The 18,788-nt window shown below is 36.5% G+C and overlaps 1 protein-coding gene across 6 annotated transcripts in view; it reads right to left on the reverse strand.

Moving 5' to 3' along the window:
- Positions 1-430: 430 nt before the first annotated feature.
- The window catches only part of SHPRH (SNF2 histone linker PHD RING helicase), a 63,981-nt gene continuing 45,623 nt past the window's right edge, over positions 431-18,788 (reverse strand). For 3 of the 6 annotated variants that reach the window (XM_067293537.1, XM_067293538.1, XM_013945460.2), the window contains 5 exons: positions 13,514-13,606; positions 12,931-13,017; positions 12,297-12,475; positions 9,617-9,697; positions 7,964-8,372 (listed from right to left, as the gene is read on the reverse strand). In XM_067293537.1, coding sequence (XP_067149638.1) covers positions 8,276-8,372; positions 9,617-9,697; positions 12,297-12,475; positions 12,931-13,017; positions 13,514-13,606 — 537 coding nt within the window. In that variant the 3' untranslated portion in view covers positions 7,964-8,275. Of the gene's footprint in view, positions 2,234-7,963; positions 8,373-9,616; positions 9,698-12,296; positions 12,476-12,930; positions 13,018-13,513; positions 13,607-18,315; positions 18,514-18,788 lie in introns of those variants that run through there. The other 3 variants (XR_010883735.1, XR_010883734.1, XM_067293539.1) reach the window with 3 other exon arrangements.

Raw genomic sequence — 18,788 nt, forward strand, 5'->3', positions numbered from 1 at the left:
AATTTCACCAGCATTCATTAAGAATTGGGCTTACACAGTTTGTGTTACTCCTCTTCCTCAGTGGAGATACCCTTTTTCAACAATCAATGATGGCATTTGCTTCAAGAAAAATACACAACTCATCCTCTCCCAGGTCAGCAGCATCTGCTGAAGTTAAAGAAATCAGCAGAGAAACTGCCAGTAAACCAGCAAACAGCATGTTGCAAAGCACAGTCAGAATCAAAGTTCCTTCTGGGGTTCAGTCAGGGTATCTCTGAAGACCTCTTTATATCTTTGCCCTTCTAAATGCTTTCTTTAGCAGAAGTAAAAAGTTTTTCCTCAGTTCAACAGACAGTGAAAGGATCCCTCAAGACTAAATCTAGGGTCATGGTTTTGAGCTTTCAAATCTCTCCACAGAAACAAATGCCCCCCCCCCCCCAAAAAAAAAAAGACTAAATGGTGCCCTGTGCCCAACAATAGGATCCTTAAAGTGCAGAGTCAATGCAGACCAAGATTACTCACAAAACCTTTTCTAACAGTCTTGGAACTGATTCCCCAAGGACAGGACCCACACCTTACTGTACACACACTCACACATTTTTCTCTTGTACTATAGCAGCAGCTTAGTGCATTCTGTATCAGGCAGGAGTAGGACCTCCCTTACTTCATTCATTTTGTCTAGCCCTTTGGCGTTTTATGTCCTTCTATTCTACTTTTAGGCTTTTAAGAAGGGCTGTAAATGAGTCAAAGGCACCTACCTTTGTTAGGAATGAGTAACATAAGAGACGAAAGTAATACATAGTCCCCAGTGAAAACAGAACTGTCCTTTGGAATAGCGGCACTTTACTGATGAAGGAAGTCTATGTTAAACATTGTAGAAGCTTTACAGAAAATCTATGCTTACAAGATGCCTGTTGTTTAAAGTACGCAAAACAGAAAAGATTCCCCAGAAATACATATGACATGGCCCTCTTCTGATGTAGCAGGCTCAAATCTTTGGCAAGGCTTATCTGCACTCTGTTTCCCTGCACAACAGGACTGTGCTGACAGGGATGTTTGTTAGGTGCAGAACTTCCCGAGAGTGCCAGTTGTAAGGGGACACTGCCTTGTCCCATCAGACACATTTGTGCATTTGCAGTGAAAAGTGATTTCCTTTCCCTTTTTAAGAAATATAATATATATTAATCATAAGTGTATATATATATATATAAAATCAACAATATAGTAAGACCTTTTCCTTATTAAGCAATACTTGTCAGCTTGTTTCAGGGGTCTATAAATTTATATCACAGGAGTTTCAACTGTTATCCTTCACCAATCTGCAGTATAAACTCAGCTAAGGAGTCCTATGACAAATTGCCTTAGGCGCACATTAAAGCACGTACATTAATGTATGTATCATGGGGGTAAATTTGCTCAACTTCCCTCTTTCCTTAGCTACTGCAAAGCCCTGTATATCCAAATCCTGTGATTTTAATAAGAAAGCAACTATACTCCCAAATCATGAACACAAAAAAATGTACCACTGTATTTAGGTGAACATTAAGATCCAATGAATCAGTTGCACTTACAATCTTTCACCCTTTGTTTATTCACTGCTCATATCAGTAACTCATTTCTCCCATAGGAAAGTCAGCAGAAGGGCAATCAGGGGAAGGTTATTGCCAACTATTCCCCATTAATGCCCTTCGCCCCCATCAAGTGTAGCTTCCGGACCCACAGCACAAGATGCAACAGCAGACGTGAATGGATCACCAGGACTCGGAGATATCCCTCCACCTCTTTTCTGACCAGCCAGTGAAGTGCTCTGGGCTTTCTACCTGAGAGGAGCTATACTGACAGAATGTCTTTTCATCAGACATGCTTTCAAGACCTAACAATGCTGCAGTATTTAGTACAGTATTGTCATTTTCAAAGTCATATGTTGCCTCACCAAGACTTTCTCAAAGCCTAGAGAAGAGACAACACCTTTCCTTGCTGCTAGTCCATTTCCTTGTGTGGAGTAGACATACAGCATGCTCTCTACAGTATTTGAAGGACAGTGCTATGAATGTGGCATGCATCTAAGAGAAGGGCAGTATGCTATGTATTTGCTGCTGAATAAAGAGTACATACATTAAAAGTGTCCCATGTACGTTACCTTTACACCTGCACTTCTTTGGTTTACTTTCCAGTAAGTTGATAGAAGTTGAAATAGCAATCAGTTTCTTCTGTGCAGCTGTAGCATACATGCTTATAAATAGCATGCACTGATCTAAGTGAGAGAAGGAAGAATTAAATTCGCTATCTTCTATCTAGACAAATGTCCCTTTGTGAACAGGAATTGGTCTCTCTGTTAATGAAAAGGAGATTAGAAACTTCCTGTAACCACGATTTCTCTTTCACAGTACCTGAATTGCCAAAGGGACAATGAAAGAGGCGTTGCCAGAAGTATGGCTCTACAGTCCAATGTAGTAATTTCAGTAATGTTTGGAAATTAGGAAAAAAAAAAATCCCCCCTCCAGAGACATAGGTAGACTTTCACATTGCCTAGGTAAACCCCAGTTGGTTGATTTAAAAGTAGGTGTTCATCAGTTTAGTCAAATACACCTTATATTCTCTCACCATTGGTACTAATGTTGCTTCAAATCCTACAATACAGAATATGATGTAAATCAATTGTGTGCATGTGGGGAAGAGGGAAAATGAAAACTCTCACAGTTGGAGAACAAGCAAGAAACATGTCAAATACAATGGCTTTGTTTTCTATAAATTGCATTCCCTGTCTTACTGACTTATCAAAAAAACTGACTTTCTGATGTAGGGTCTTACATGTGCATATGAAGCACCTACTGAAGCAGCGGCAATGTGTCAACCTACGGTTTTAATAGTAATCATAGGGTTGTCCAAGACCACATGCTGAACATACATATTATGCTCTATTACTGCAGAGCAAGCCATTAAAGATGATGAAATGGATATTGGTGTTTAAGTGCTACCCTCTTATGCTCTGAGTGACAGTAAAAAACTCCATGAGGAGTAACAAGAAAAGCAGCCTAGTTTTTTCTTTCTTAACCTAGTGATGTAGCCACGGGAAAGCCTAGATTCACCAACCAAAGTTGTTTGACAAATGACAGTGACCTGTTAGCATAAAAAGGAGAAAATTCATAGCAACAAGAGCATGAATTCTGCTAGCTCACTAGGCCCTTAACAGGATAGGAGGAAAAGCTGTCTAAGCCAGCCTACATTAAAAACTTAATTTCAAGACACCCTGTAAGCAGTGAGACCTTAGACTTGATGGAATTTGTAAAGGCAATTTCTATTTGATGTGAAGGTTTCTATCTAACCAAGAGATTAAGTTATTTCATAGAAACAATAACATCTGTTCCTAAACTGATAAAATTTGGTAGGTGTCGAGTTGAACAAATGGGGCTGGACACTGTTTATGTGAAATCTGTAACTACTACACAAAACAAGAGAGACTTGGAATTTAAGATGTGGAAGGCTGACATCTTGTATATAAAAGGAAATGGAGTTAGAGTTTTACAGAAATCTCACACTGCCAATTTTCTAAGTAGAATTATTCTAGTATTTAGAAACCCTGCTTCATTTACTTTCTCCCAAGACAACTTAATTCCTTAACTACGTTTGAAAGTTACAAGTTCAACTAACTAAACTACCTATCCTCTTTACAATGTAATATGCAGCACAACTACTTGGCACTTGAATTCAATATTGTAGAGACTTAACAGGAGCAAGAAAGGACACTGGATGTAAGAACTCGTACTAGTGGTTCATGCATATTTTATGAATCCCAAAGCTATATACTTTGCAACTAAAAAACTGGGGGCAGAGGGAATGACAGAGAGGGGCAGAGAGACACAAACAGGAAAAGATTTCTTCGATCTCCTTTTTTACTCCCAGCATGAAATTCTTTTAATTTACATTTATAGAACACAATCTTGTGGAGAGCTTACTATTCTCAGACAACCAAAAAAGGAAGAAAAAGACAGGCACAGTGGCTTTGCAACCAGCCTTTCAGTCTATAAAAAAGTTCATCATACAGAGTTCAAGCAGTAAGTGTTTTGATTAAGCTTCAGAAACAGGTTCCATTCATAGCTGGAATAAGTCAGATTTTTCTTTAGAAAGACGTCCAATTCTGTACCTTGGGAGCAATAAATTTCAAGGTTAATTTTTCTTATATTGGTCAACACAGATTCTTTCCTCTGATTTAACTGAATCATTTGCTACTTAAATGAATAATCCTCAGGCTCCTGGAAAGTATAAGGACTGCAGGAAGGCATTGAAAGAGGAAACCATATATTCTTTCCAGTCTCTGCATTGTTCACGTCAGAAGAGACAGTGCTAGAGATTTTGCACCCAGTCCTCACCCACTAACCCAGAATTTTACAGGAGGAAGTATGTCTATTTACAGTTATAGCCAGAAGCAACTTTGCATTCTTCCTTCCATAAGATCCTACTCATATTTCTATTGAAGTGCAGCTACTTTTAGAGTAGAGGGCACTCTGCAGGCAGACAACTTGAATACATCTACAGATACCGGCAAAAAAAAGTAGTCCTGACAGACCCATCTAACAACAACAGCAACAACAAAAAAGTCATCAGCTCTTATGTCCACTCTATCATTGTCTTCACTCCATAAAAAGTTATTCCTAGGATGAGAAGAATCCTCACAGAGAAAAGATAATTAACTTTAATAAGCATGAGAACCATGAGGCAAATATCCTTTTGTAGTATTTGACTTGTGTGAAAACTATAGAGTATCCTGGACTTCCATTAATATGCTCACATGCTACTAACTGGTTAAGATGACAAATTTTTCCTCGCGTAGACTGATTTAGAAAGCAAAGAGGACCTTAAATTACAAACTTATCTTAAAGATCCAGAGTGCAATTCACAGAGGCCAATTCAATATCCTGATGGGATGCACTGCTGAGTTCCCAACACTGTCATATTGTGTGGTTCAAGGAAGACTATGACTTGCATCAAGCTTTTACAGATGCCTACCTGAGATGGCAGCTCTGTCAGTCTGTTTTACAAGACTGAACCTATCTATACACACTGGGAGAAAGATTCTGTCCTGAAATCCTCACAACCTACAAAGGGGAAAATATTATTGTTGTTTCATAGATATGAAAGTGAAAGAGAGGAAAGGCTACATTTTTAAGAGAACCCAATACTAACAGTTGGATCCTCATTTTTTAAAGGGACTGACTTCATTGATTAAACAATACTGTCAACTCTGATAATGTTTACAAGTTCTAACATGAAAACCCATGAGAAACTGGTAGATTAATGTGTGTATGCACACACACACACACACAATATATATATGAACACTGCAGTCAGTACTTGCAGATTTGTCTTCTGCGGAAAATGCCATTTCTAGGATCACAACACTTGATTATTCTCAGACAAGAACTATTAAGATAGAACAAAGTTTGCTCTTAGCTAAATTACTACTTTTCAAATGAGTGTTCTCCTGATAGAGAACAAAGTCATAGCAGCACTGGGAACACAGGCTTACTGTCTTACTCATGAACTGCCTTAAAATAGCTGAAAAAACCTTTGTCAAAGAAACTAAATGTTGCAAAGAATGGCAAAAAGCTATAAATTACAGGGTTTTTAAAGAATAATTTCTAAAAAATGTAGTTTATATACTTTACATGTGAAATCTAAAGAATCTATTTTACTACTGACACAGGCTATACACTCCAATGGTTTGATTTTCCAATTTCAAGTACTTTAACACAACTTGTGTACATATTTCAATGTTTCTGTATCAGTCAAAACTAATTCCAGAGCTAGGTCTTGGTCTTCCAGTAAAAAAAACAAAACAAAACAAAAAAACAACAAAAAAAGCCTCCCCCCCCCCCCAAACCTTCCAAGACTAAAGTTTTGAGCACCACTTGATGAAAAGTTGTGCTTTTGGTTAAGAATTCTAAAGCTGCATTTTTGTAAATATACAATGAAACCTCCATTTTTATATAAACAAGCTAAAAACTTGCAGATCTTGGGAAACCTCTCATAGCAGATATTTTTCAGTTTGCTTCTGTCTTTACATTCACTGACAACTATTATTCCCATATCCAATTATTTAAAATGGGAGCTAGGAATGGAAACACTAGTTGATTCCAAAACTTTTTCAACACATATATAATTTCTCATAATGAACAGCAGATCCTTGTTCAGTCACATTACATTGTAAAATATTAAAATTCTCTGCTGATGACCAAAAATCTGGAATGTTGCTGCCCTCAAAGTTCCTAGAGTGTCTGTACAGCACGATCTCCAGTATCACTACAGAATAAGTTAGGCTGGAAGGGATCCATGGAAGTTGTCTGGTCCGACAAACTGCTCACAGTAGGGCCAACTTCAAAGCTAGATCAGGTTGCTCAGAGTCATATCCAATGGAGTTTCAAATACATTCAAGGATGGAGAGTCACAGTTTCTCTGCACAAACTGTTTGATCACGCTCATTGTGAAAAAAAAATTTCTACTATCTACTCAATTTCCCTTATTGCAAACCATAATCTGCAAAAAAATCATTCATCCCCAAAGCAAAATATATAAATAAAATTAACACATGTGACAAGAATAGGAAATAAAGATGCATTTCTGTAAACTTACTCAAATAGTCTTTAGAACAAAGTATCTAACTGGTCCAGAAGACCAAAAGAATATAAATGCCAAAGAGACTTTGCTTTTTGATATATTATTCATGTAAATTATATTCACATTTGTTATTAGCAGCAGAAAAAAATGTCTGCCATGTAGATAGGCTTAATACAAACAGCTGTATGACGCAATTCAAACGTAGCATGCTTGAAAACAAAGCAAGCTCAAGAACTACATGACAAGTCTATATAGCAGACTTTACAAGAGTAAAAATTCTAATACTCTGAGATTTCTTAAAGGGCCCATTTTAGTTAATCTCCATTCTAAGTAAGATTTCTAAAATATAAGAAAAAAGATTCTCTGCTGAAACAGTAATGCTGTAATTTGAGGGAAGTAACCTATCGCTTATGTATACCTTTGCCCAGTCTCTAAATATAAAATTGTTTTTAACTTCAACTAAGTAACTGAGCTTGCTTCCATAATACCATCAGAAATGACAGTAAGCAAAGATCCATCCCTTACCTATGCCAAAAGACTGAAAATCCATCTTGCCTATCTTCAGCAGTCAAAAAAGTTAGCCTAAGTTCATTTTCTAGACACTCTCTCTACAGTCAATAGACAGAGATGAGGCAAAGTGATGTATCTCACGTATGTAAGGATGGAAAATTTCACAAAAGCTTCCTCTCTCTCCACTGATTATCTAACTTAGATTAGGTACCTAATATTTAGACTGCCTAAATTAATCTGATCTAGTTTGAATATTTAGATTGCTGTATTTTTGGGTGGTGGGGAAGTAGACAAAAAAATCAGGATGAGAAAATGTACACAAACACCAAATGACTATAAAGTGATCAGCAGACTAACCAATTACTTAAAAAAAAAAAAAAAATTCTGTAACAAACACATTCCCCCTGTCTCCCTACCCTCACCCCCATCCCCAAGAAAGCACTAAATTAGTTATGGCTTCAAGAATAACTGCAAACATGTACAGTAAGTTCAAGTGTTTAACCTATTTCAAGACCAATGCACATACAAAAAGCATAATTTAATTTATCATCATTTTGCAGTAAGTGAACATTGACATTTGTGTTACATAAGTTCTTTATGAATAGCTAAACACCTAACACAAATATCCAAATGATTATTAATCATTTAAAGTGTTACCAATAAGATGCTCAGTAATTCAGCATTATATGCTAACAATCCTAGAAGCCCTTTCTAGAAGAATATTAATTTACAGTTGTTCTTTCTGAACAATGCTTTGTACAGTAAAAAAACCCTAGATTTGTGTTTTTCTGCTTCCCTCTCCCCCCCACTCCCCCAAGCTTTGCTCTCAGACTGAACTACTAGCCAGTCAAACTTGATGGTAAAAATCCCACTGACTTTAAGGGTCCAAGATCTCAGTTTCAGAGTCCAGCTCAAATGCTCTTTGGGAATAAAATTCATTTTTTGTGTAATGTGCAAAGTGCAATTTTTCTCCAGTGCCATCAGAAACGTGTGCGGCTAAGAACTTCACCACAGAATAAAATGGTAGCAATTGAAAGACTTTCTGATTTCCAACAGCTCTAGTAAGGACGGATGTTATATGATGTTTACAGGAATGAGAGATGAAAGGTGTTAAATACAGGTGCTTATTAGGTCAGGTACCCTCTAATTTCACTAGGTCAAACCAATGTTTTTACTCAAGTTCTTCAGTTTCCTCTGTAAAAAGGTCAGCCAAATCTGCCACCGTCAGAACTGAGGCTTCGGACTGTTTCATGGAAGAGCTTGTGTGGCTAGGGGAAAAAATTGAATGCAAGCATCAGCAAAGAATCAACTTAAGCAACATGCTGTATGTACTGAAAACAGACTACATGGTATCAAATAACTGCTCAGCTATGAAGCTCAGCAGAAAAATATGCTTTCCACTAGGCAAAACACATACACTGATCAGGTATGTTTCTTGCACAGTCTGAGTAAGATACAAAGTTCATCTACTGTCCCTAATAGTGGTCCACACCAGATACTTCAGAGGCAGCAGAACATGGGATAATCAGCTTTGTCCTCTAACATTTAAGGGATTGGCTTCAGCTTCCAAGAAAAAGGTTTGATATTGCTTTCAAGAGATCTCATTAGATCATTCAACCACTGCACCATTTATCTGAATTTTACATGCAAAAGTAGTGCTGCTTTACAGATGTGGAAACAAGCAAGACCATTCTTTCAAAGCTAAAGCTGAAATCTTTTGTAATTAGAGCCAAAGATATGCAAGTAAGTGTTTTAGTCTATTTATTAACAGCCAAAAAAATGGAAAAATAACTCATTTTCCTTAACTAATGCCTCTTCCCAGACGTGCTGTGTGCATACAGGGTAGTTAGAGGAACAGAACTCTTGCAGTTTTTGCACAAAGAATGTAAATACCACTTTTGTTCTAGTCCCAGTCTTTCTATTGCTTATAGTTTTTGGAAAGGATAACACAGTGAAAACTGCTTTCTGTTTCCTCACACTAGACTGACTTACAAGCTGGCATCTGGACAACTTTTGTACTGACTGCAAAAACAACCAGTGTGACACATAAGTTACAGTCCGTGTTTGTAGAATTTAAAAATAATTAAAGAAAGAATAAAGTCCTATAGTAGAACTTACAACCCTCGCTCTCAAGTGGCAGGCTTAGTATCGCTCCATTAATTTCAGTGCTTTTATGCTAATGGAAATGGGTAAACTGCAAGGTTTAATCAGGCCCCCTATTTTCGCCTCCAAAACATAGTTTATTAATTATTTGGGCTTTCCTGAAATAAAATATACACAACATAAACAATAAGTCCCCCTGAAAATTAAAATACTTAAGCTTCAACATACTAGAGCCAGGTTAAAAAATTCATTTTTCAAGCCCTAAAGCTTTTGTTTCAGTCAAAACAATTTGAAGCACAGCAAAAATTTATATTTAAGATACTTGCACTTAATTGTAAAAAAGTATAGTTGAAGCCCACCTTTTCATTTTCATTGCAATACTAACGTTTTAAAAAAATTCAACGCGTACCTTCTATCTACAGTTTTCAGCATAGTCTGCATTCTCTCTTCTATTGTTGCTTTTATCAGGAACCTATGAACAATGGTAGACCTGAGTGTGTTTAAAAAAAAGAAAACCAAAAGTGAGCAGAAGAAATGTTGTCACCGTCAAAAGTCCAAGACCAAACTTTTGGTCTTGTACTAGTTATTTTCAGATTGCTGAAAAACACCTCTGGACTTTAAGAGGAAATATCTTACAAGATGATTAGCAACTTGCACTGACATTTAAGGGTGTTTAGTATGTCCCAGAGCACACGTTTCCACTTTGCTGTATCACATGCTAAATGAATAAAAGCCATACTAAGTAAAATTCTGAAGCAGATGCTAAGCAAAGTTCTGCCTTCTGTATCCTTACTATAAACAAAAAGTCCTCAAGTGCCCAGCATGTGGTTTACAGTAATGTCTTTGGTCCACTGGTTATATACAATGTTTTATACTGCATCGTCACAAGCTGATCCAAGAGACAGAGCTCAGCATAATGGATAACAGAAGCTCATTCCCAGAGTTTTAATAATATTGTTCTTGAAGATGGCAAAATGCTATAAAAATTTAAGAAGTCAGTTTTTTTTTTTTTAAACAAAAAAAAAAGAAAAATCCATTTGCAAAACCAAGATTAAAAAAGAAAGCTAGAGTGAAAAGACAAAATGTTAGGCATAAGAAAGTGAAACAGAAGAGAGTCAGTTCCAAGGATAACATTGGAAGAATCATTCAAGGCTCCCCAATACACACATTTTTCAAGATATGAACCTTGAAGAGCTTGGCTGCCTTTCAAATCTTGAATTGACATTTGGTGGGTAACAGCAGTAGCATTACACAGTGGAATTCTGAGGGAATAATATGCGATTCATGGGCAAAGGTCTACACAAAGGAAGAAAGCTAAATGAGCAGAACAACTGAATGGATAATATTCACAACAGTGAAACTAAGCAGAATTTTTCCATATGCTCACTTTATTTGAACATAGCCCCTTTTCAAACAAGGTTTGCTATAGTCTTATTTTTAAATCGTAAGTACAACACACGTTCTTGCTGGCTTTATTGCAGGGTGTTATTCTTTTGCCAGACCTTTAGCGCTAGCATCATGTGAAATTATAATGCAAGCTGTTGCAAATAGTCTTTTCTGTGCTCTCACGGTTAATTGAAAATCTTTACCAACACACCCAAATATTCACCTGTTCAAAACATTCTTTCACATACAGGCTCCTTCATGCCCTCTCCCTTTGCCTTCATTCCCAAAACACAAAATCCATTATTATTACCCAGAATATTATTATTTCAGAATTGATTCTAGCTATGTTTCTACTTTGGATACAGGTGTTCATTACTATTATTTTTCAAGTGACATGAAAACTAAAGAGAAAAATTTACATTAAATGCATTGAGGATGAACTTTCTAAACCTTTGTTAAGTGGTCAGTACTACCCACTTAACTCCCATTAACTGCAAAATTATTTTTTAAATGTTCCTCTAGAAAACTTCATGTCAAACAACCATGCAAACTGGAGGAACTAAATTTATATATATATGTGCATATGTGTGTATATATATAATTATGCATATATATTTATGTATACATGTATATAACACATACTTTTTTTTTAAGTCATTTTTTTCTCTAACCATAATAAATGGGGAAAAATACTCTCATAAAATGCAGTGAAACATAAAAACAGCCAAACTGAGTTAGACCAAAGGTCCATCTAAAAGTAGTAGCCTGTCTTCAACAGCAGCCAAAAGCCTGTGAAAGACTAGTGTGTAAAATAAATAAATAAATAAAAAGGGAGAGAGAGAGAGACAGACAGACAGACAGACAGACAGTGTACAGACATTTCTCCCTAGTACTCTTCTACCCTCTAACCCTTTGCAGCTCAAGGAACCAGATGTAGTTTCTATGCAGTTACAGATTTCTCTTCTGAACTTGTTCAGCCTCTCTGTTAACTGAGAAAAGCGTGGCAGGACCCTATTCTAAGACAGTGATTACAGCAGTCTCTTAAATTGTAAGAAACATACATTTGAAACTCAAAGCAAAGGAAAAAACAGAATATTGGTCTCAGATATTCTGGTGAATGCTGCATTTTAAATCACGTAAAATGATTCCCACCATAACAACTACTGTTTTTAACAGAAAAAGCTAAAGCAGCTCCTAATCAGGAGCTGAGAATGACCAGCTAGAACAAGCCTCTCAGGGGAACTGGGAAGCGCAATGTCTGAACTCAGCTACACATGACAAATGATGAGTTGCTCAGACCTGTCAAAACTAAGACATTTCTGGACATGCTTACAAGCAAAACTTTAAAGTTAAAAACTAAGGCAATGGCACATGCAAAGTAGGGTAGCAGCTGAACCACACTTTTCAGGGTTTTGGACTCAAGAGCCTACATTTTTCCTAAATTCCACTTTTAGTTCCCAAATTGTACAAAATTGCTTCCTAAAGTACACACTAAGGTGTCCTTTCAACAAACTTTTTTTAATGCTTTTATCTTTGTTCCTCATGTGATCATCTTTAAAAATAGTATTCCTATGAATACCTTCATCTCAAAAATTGAGAAGTTCAGTGAACTAGACTGATGATTTATTCAGATTTTCAGATAACATATCAAACAACAGGTATGTTCAGATATCTGAAAAACTTACAGCCATTTTAACCCTTACTTTGTTTGGCCAATACGATGTACTCTGCCAATAGCCTGAAGCTCATGTGCAGGATTCAGAATGGGTTCCACAAGCAGAACATGAGTCGCTTCAATTATGTTTAATCCATTGGAACCAGTGTGAAGGGGCAGCAGCAAAATATTGATCTTGGGATCATATTTAAATGCAGAGAGATTTTCCTAAAAGGCAAACATCACAATAGCATGACAAAAGTTCCTCAATAAAGAGTGGACATCTCTATATTTTAAAGAAATTAGAGCAGTTAGTGAAGCACCAGACTGACAGTCTTGCAGGCTGACTGAAACAAGACCAGTCATCACAAAACAGATACTGGACAGACATCAGTAAGGCAAGGATTTCTTGCAACATCGGTCAGTATGGTCATCCTTACCATCCATGTCAACATTTCTTTCTCAAAACTGAATGTACTGTTTATCTCCAGAGGTTTTTTAATAGTGGCTTTATGTAATTAAGATTTTTAGAATTAATGAGCTTAGAGATCAAAGATTATGCCAAACAAATTTGCTGCTCTTAGTTTCTCAAATGAAGCAATAAAGGTAAGGATGAAATTAACTCCTATTAACTGTAACTTTCCCCATCTAAAATAATTTAAAGAAAAATATCCTTTATGTACCTGAAATCTACTAATTCCATTGATCTGAGAAAAAACCATGTTGTTGTCATACAAAGCTTTTGAAATTATGTCCAACACATCTTGCCACTGTAAAACAAACACAATAAAACTCTATTATAAACAGCAATGACAAAATATATGAATGTCTCAAAGAAGAGTAGATAAAAAGGCCTTTTATAATATTAGCACTTAAAGCTTTAAAAAAAATTAAAAAATTGTGTTCCAGCTACTGTACCTTTCACAAATCTAAAGATCAGCCTTAATAAAAAATCTAGTAGTAGCCACAAAAAAGTCTTACAATGTATCAAAAACATCGAGACATCAAATTTAAAAATGCCTAGAACTTCTAATGCTCCTACATAAATGTGTTTGCCCTTTAAATAAACAAGCTTTTTCATTTATTAATTTCAATTATTGATCATGTTCCAATTACATGATTTGCCCAATGAATCTCAAAACAATCAAGTGACTGCACAGAGCTACTCAACATTTTGGCAGCTAAGCAGAATTTCTGAAAATATTATGATAGTCTTAAACTCACAGAACACCAAAAAAGATTTAGACAGAAAATGGTGATTGATACCGTTGAGAAAACTAAGGATTTAGCCCCAGGGTCTTTAAATTGAATTCTCTTCAGTGTTCGGACCACAGCTTCCACTTTGGTGGAGTGACTTCCCTTCAAAAAGTAAAAAACCCAACATCAGTAGAGTAGATTATTATACAACAATCCCTTTCAAATTCACTTTTAATTTTATAGCATTATATTAGGACTTTTTACATACCTTACATATCTTAAAAGAGATCAGCAAATACATTACATATATTGGCATGCTTCTTAAAAGAGAAGACAAAATTATACTTAGAGATTTGAAAAATCTTGCCCTATTTAGATGGCAGCTTCCCAAGTACAGACATTTAATAACTGGCAAACTGAAGGAAGGATGGGTTGACTAGCATTGAACTGCTTTTTTTTACCTCCCTGATAATGCACTGCTATAGGGTCTGTGGTGTATTACAATCCGCACAGCACATGGAAGATGAAGCACCACACACATACACCTGTCTAGTTCTGAAAGGAGCAATCTGGATACCAGAAGCAGTGCGGTGGCACCAAACATGGCAGTTAGGTCTGCACAGATTTAACCTGCTCAGCAGCACAATCTTTAAAGAATCTTCCAAATGCATATTTAACTTACCCTCCCTTCACACCTCAGGAAAGTAAATAAAAAACCTACATGAAACCTTTTACTGTTGTTTTCATTTTCCCATTTTGGCAACACGAAACTTAGGCTCAATACTATCAAGTTGTTAATTATCTTAAAATAATTAGGTATTGGTAAATATAATTAATTTAATCCTTGCAGGATTATGTGCTGCAATGAAAATATGTCTGCATATTCTGTCCATCTTCCACTCATCTGAAAGTATTTCACTGAAATGCTTAATGAATTCTCTCACATACAGAAATTACAATATACCCAAGAGAAAAGATAAAACACTAGTCTTCTGCTTGTTCACTTTGATTTCTGTACTCCTCCCTTTCCCCTTAATTCAGGAAGATGGTTCTGAGAAACAGTTCTTGAATATCTGCCTCTAATCCCTTCAGTATGTACTTTGTGTTACAATAATTTTACCTAATGTGTTTTTTTGCAAAGCCATTATTTAATTGCTTACTTGTTCTTACATGTCTAGTAATTTCATGCTGCAGTACTTTCCGCTGGGCAAGTATTGCTTTATTTCTGTCTGCACCTGTCCTCTGAATGTTGAATTAACTGTGTTGGCTTGCTACAATGACAGATCAAATTTACCGAAGTTATGGCCCTTGCAGAATTGGCAGGGAAGGACAACACCAGTCTAAACCCAAGCTGGGAAACAAGGCGGGGCAGCTCGATCATTCAGATGCTATGTAGCAGAATGAATGCCCCAGCAGGTACATGTAAGAGACCTTCTGTAGCCCGATTTATCAAAGGCTGCAATAAGCAGTACCATTTTTTTCCCTAGGGTCTTCTACAATGATTCCGACTCTGTGTCATAGACATAGAAGTAAAACAGCTTTTTCATGACATCTCTGTTGCACCTGGTAGACATTAACACCCTGTTTCCAAAAGTCAGATAGGCTATTAAAAATGCTTAAGTCAGTAGGTGTTATGATCTGCAAGGATGAACGACACATTTGCAATTTTATGGCAGCTGCCTGACAATCATAACCATCTTCAGTTAGGAGATCTGAGACTAGTTTTCGGCATTTCCTATGCATTCCTGGGTCAACTTTCAGGGTCATTTATGTGTTTTTCTGATACCACTCACTTTGGAATCAAACATGACAATTCCAGCTCATCTGCTCCGACTGGCTTTTTCTTGGAAACATTTCACAAAAAGAGGACAAGAAATGGAAAGGGACAGGGCAATCTCTCTTCCCCAGGTAACATTTTTCAAAGCATGATCATTTAAAAAAAAAAAAAAAAAGTCAAATTCTCCTTGTCATCTGCCCAACAGAAGTGATAACCACCCAGGATCATTCATGAACTGTGTTCACATGAAGCCTCTTACACAATTATACAGTCCAAATTAACTCAGCGAACAGTGTCAGTTAGGTATACTGTACCAAATTATTTAAACAAACAGGCAGGTTAACCATTTATCCCTACTGTACAGTATTTATGCAGATTAGGTACAATCTAAGCTGCTCTGCACCATTTTACTCTGCAGAAATCATTTACATACAAAGCCTTTTACTATTTGCAAAGCTATTGTTTTACATGCAGTATCAAACCTATTGAGAAACGAAAAAATAAGTTGACCAAATTTAATCCTTTTAGTAAGAAAACTGCTTAAAGAAAGCACATCCATCAATTCAAAATGAAGTTTGTTAATTCCACCGTAAGTTCAAGCTGTGTACAACTAACCTGATCAACCTTAAGACTTTTCTGCTTTAAGCATCAATAATCCTTCCTCCTGCTTTTGTTTGTTAACATTACTTGTCTCAGCACCCAAAACTGGAGTCCACCTCTAAACAGTTCTTAATTAATCATTCACAGGTGTAAATCGCTGTATGACTAAGGTCTTATACACTCTTCACAGCCACGGTAAGACCTAAATTTTAACTGACCATTATTTAAAAGTGTGTAAATGAAGTTTCCAAGATCTTACTACTGAGGTATTTGTCTGAGGATTTAAAAGGACAGAAAAAAAAAAAAATTAGTCAGCTTCTGCTGTTGGTTTTTGTTTCCTTCAATTCTTTGGTTCTTTTTTCCCTGTAAGAGACAGCAGCACTAGCCACTGTTGTTGATCTTTCCACCCTTCAGACTTCTCATGAGTGAGGTGCTACAAATGTGATTTTGTACAAGATCAGCCAGAGGAACTATGGTGGAGAGAAAACAGTACAATGATCCAAGTGGTTACAGTCCTTCTGCTTTATTTTTTCAACAACAGAACTAAATGAACAGAGCTGCACTTAACCCTGCTGTGAACAATGCAACTGAAAAAAAGTAAATCTCCATGCCTTCACTTACATTATATTGGACTTGTCTCTCAACAAACACTTGACCAAAAGCTTTAGTTCACAGCTCACAAAAACACTTCCACATTTCTTCTCCATGTTTACAGAGAGGTGAGATTGATAAAGGGACCCTTGCTATTATGCATTCTTGGTTTTCAATCTGTCTTTAAAAAATGTTGCCTCACTTAGTACCCATGAACCTTGATTTTGTCCTTTTGTTGAATATCCAGACTAGTATTTATAAACAGATTAACTAGCTCAAATTAATTATGGAACAGCACACATTAGAATCAGAACCATCTATTGAACAATTTTTCTCCGATGACATGCTAGCAAGAGCCATTGTAATACTAACCAGACACTGGAACCTTTTACAGAAGCAACATATATAGGGATGCCATTAATCTCTCTCCTAGTATAAAATGCTCCCTTTTACAGTAGTCCTTTTGTATCTGACTGAAGCATAAACTTAGCATGGATAGTGCTGGTACAATAAAGAGCAAGAGGTATTCAACACAACGGGAAGAAAAAAAACAACACAAAATCAAAAACACACACGGGACAGAGAAAAAGACCAGAGGGACTGAGAAACACACGATTTTCCACACAGACTGCAAGATATTGATGTTAACCTCAGTATTCTACAGAAACTATAACATAAAGTTAGTTAAGGACAGTTGTTAACAAAAGTTAAAGGAGTGAAGTAAAAGACTTCATTTTTAACAATTCTGCTTGTTTTGATAGCACATTGTATAAAGCTACAATATAAAGTGGATGAGAATGGACGCAATGCAAGATGATATGCAAATTCATACTGCATTCATATTTTTGCTTAACTAGAAGTTAACAACTTGATGCAGAAATCCAAGGAAACACTACAGCCCTTTATGCAGGACAGTAGATGACAAGGTCCTCCTCTGTTTAAAGTTTATGAAACAGTTGAATTTTTTTTTTTTTTTTTTGTTAGAAATAGGATGACATCTCCTCTAAATCCTGAGGAAATAATGTTAAAAACTCCTGTAAAGTGAGGTCCTAATAACCAGCACTTCAAAAATACAGCCTATTTACTCCCCCTTGTGCCAAATGCTGTCAACTACTTAGAATCTAATAATTTGATTTACGATGCATCTACACACAAAATGGATTTGCAGTCATTGTCCAGGGAGGCCGAAATTACTAGTGTGAGTGGGGCCCCACTGACTCCAGGACAGGCTAGCAAGCCTAGGATGCCCCCAAGGGCCAAGGAGTCTTGTACAGATTCCACTGAAGTCTTTGTCAGCACATTTCATTACTACTTTTTAACTATACCAGCCAGATTAAAATTACCATGAATATATCTAGCTGTACCATAATCATATTTTAAATTTACTTTAAGATAGCAGGATCCCCTTAATCAGAATATTACCAACATGAGTCTCTACCTTTGCACTTCACACCAGAATCCTCTTTTTTTTTTCCTCCACAACTACAGTGACCATAGGTTACAAATGAAGTTTTCCCCATGGACTCAAAAATTTTAAGGTCCCTTTTCTAGTTAGGAGAAAGTCAGGCTGCAGTATTTTGCTCAGTGTGACTTTATCTGGATGGTTATTTTAATGAGACTTGTAGCTAATTATCTTTGAAACTCAAACTCTCTGTCAAGCTATTTGACAATAGCCAATGGTTTCCTAAGTTAAGGGAGAACAGTCTAAGGCAGTACAATGAAAAAAGCATCATCTCCTTAGGAACTAGACTATAAAGAATAAGCAAAGTCACAGGGGAAAACAGTAGGGAAAGCAGCTCACGGTCTTCAGTAGAGCTGTACAATGTCAATGGAAAACCTCAAGAAAAATTCCCCAGACAGAAAACTGTTTAAGATTGAAAGCCATGCTCTACCCTGCACTCACCTTTTCAGTAGCTATATGGTATCCTGTCAGTGGGGCTTCAATCAAAGATCAGCAAAGTTTAAAATACAAATAGGCAAGGAGCACTGATAGGTTTTTCAAAAATTTCCTGTTGATTTTTCAAGGAAAAACAAACACAAAAACTCCCAGAGAGAATAGGGTCCAGAACATGGAAAAGAACGGCAGGCTTACACTCGGCAACTAGATCAAAAGAATGAGAGAGAAGCTGGAAGTAAGTGGCCTCACAACCACCTCACTGGTTATTCATGGAGGTGAAAGGAAGGGGAATGTCTCCCACAATCCCATACTACAGAAACCTTTCTCCACAGAACATATTCATGGTCAATAGGTTCCAATGAAACGCCTTGTTTTTGGCAAATAATATTTTAGGAGAGAAACAATTTTCTATTCTCTCCGTTGTGATTTGATTTATTACTGAATAAATTTCCTGTTAAAAAGTAGTGGCTTTTTTCCTA

This window comes from Apteryx mantelli, chromosome 3 (assembly GCF_036417845.1).
Source record: "Apteryx mantelli isolate bAptMan1 chromosome 3, bAptMan1.hap1, whole genome shotgun sequence".
NCBI lineage: Eukaryota > Metazoa > Chordata > Aves > Apterygiformes > Apterygidae > Apteryx > Apteryx mantelli.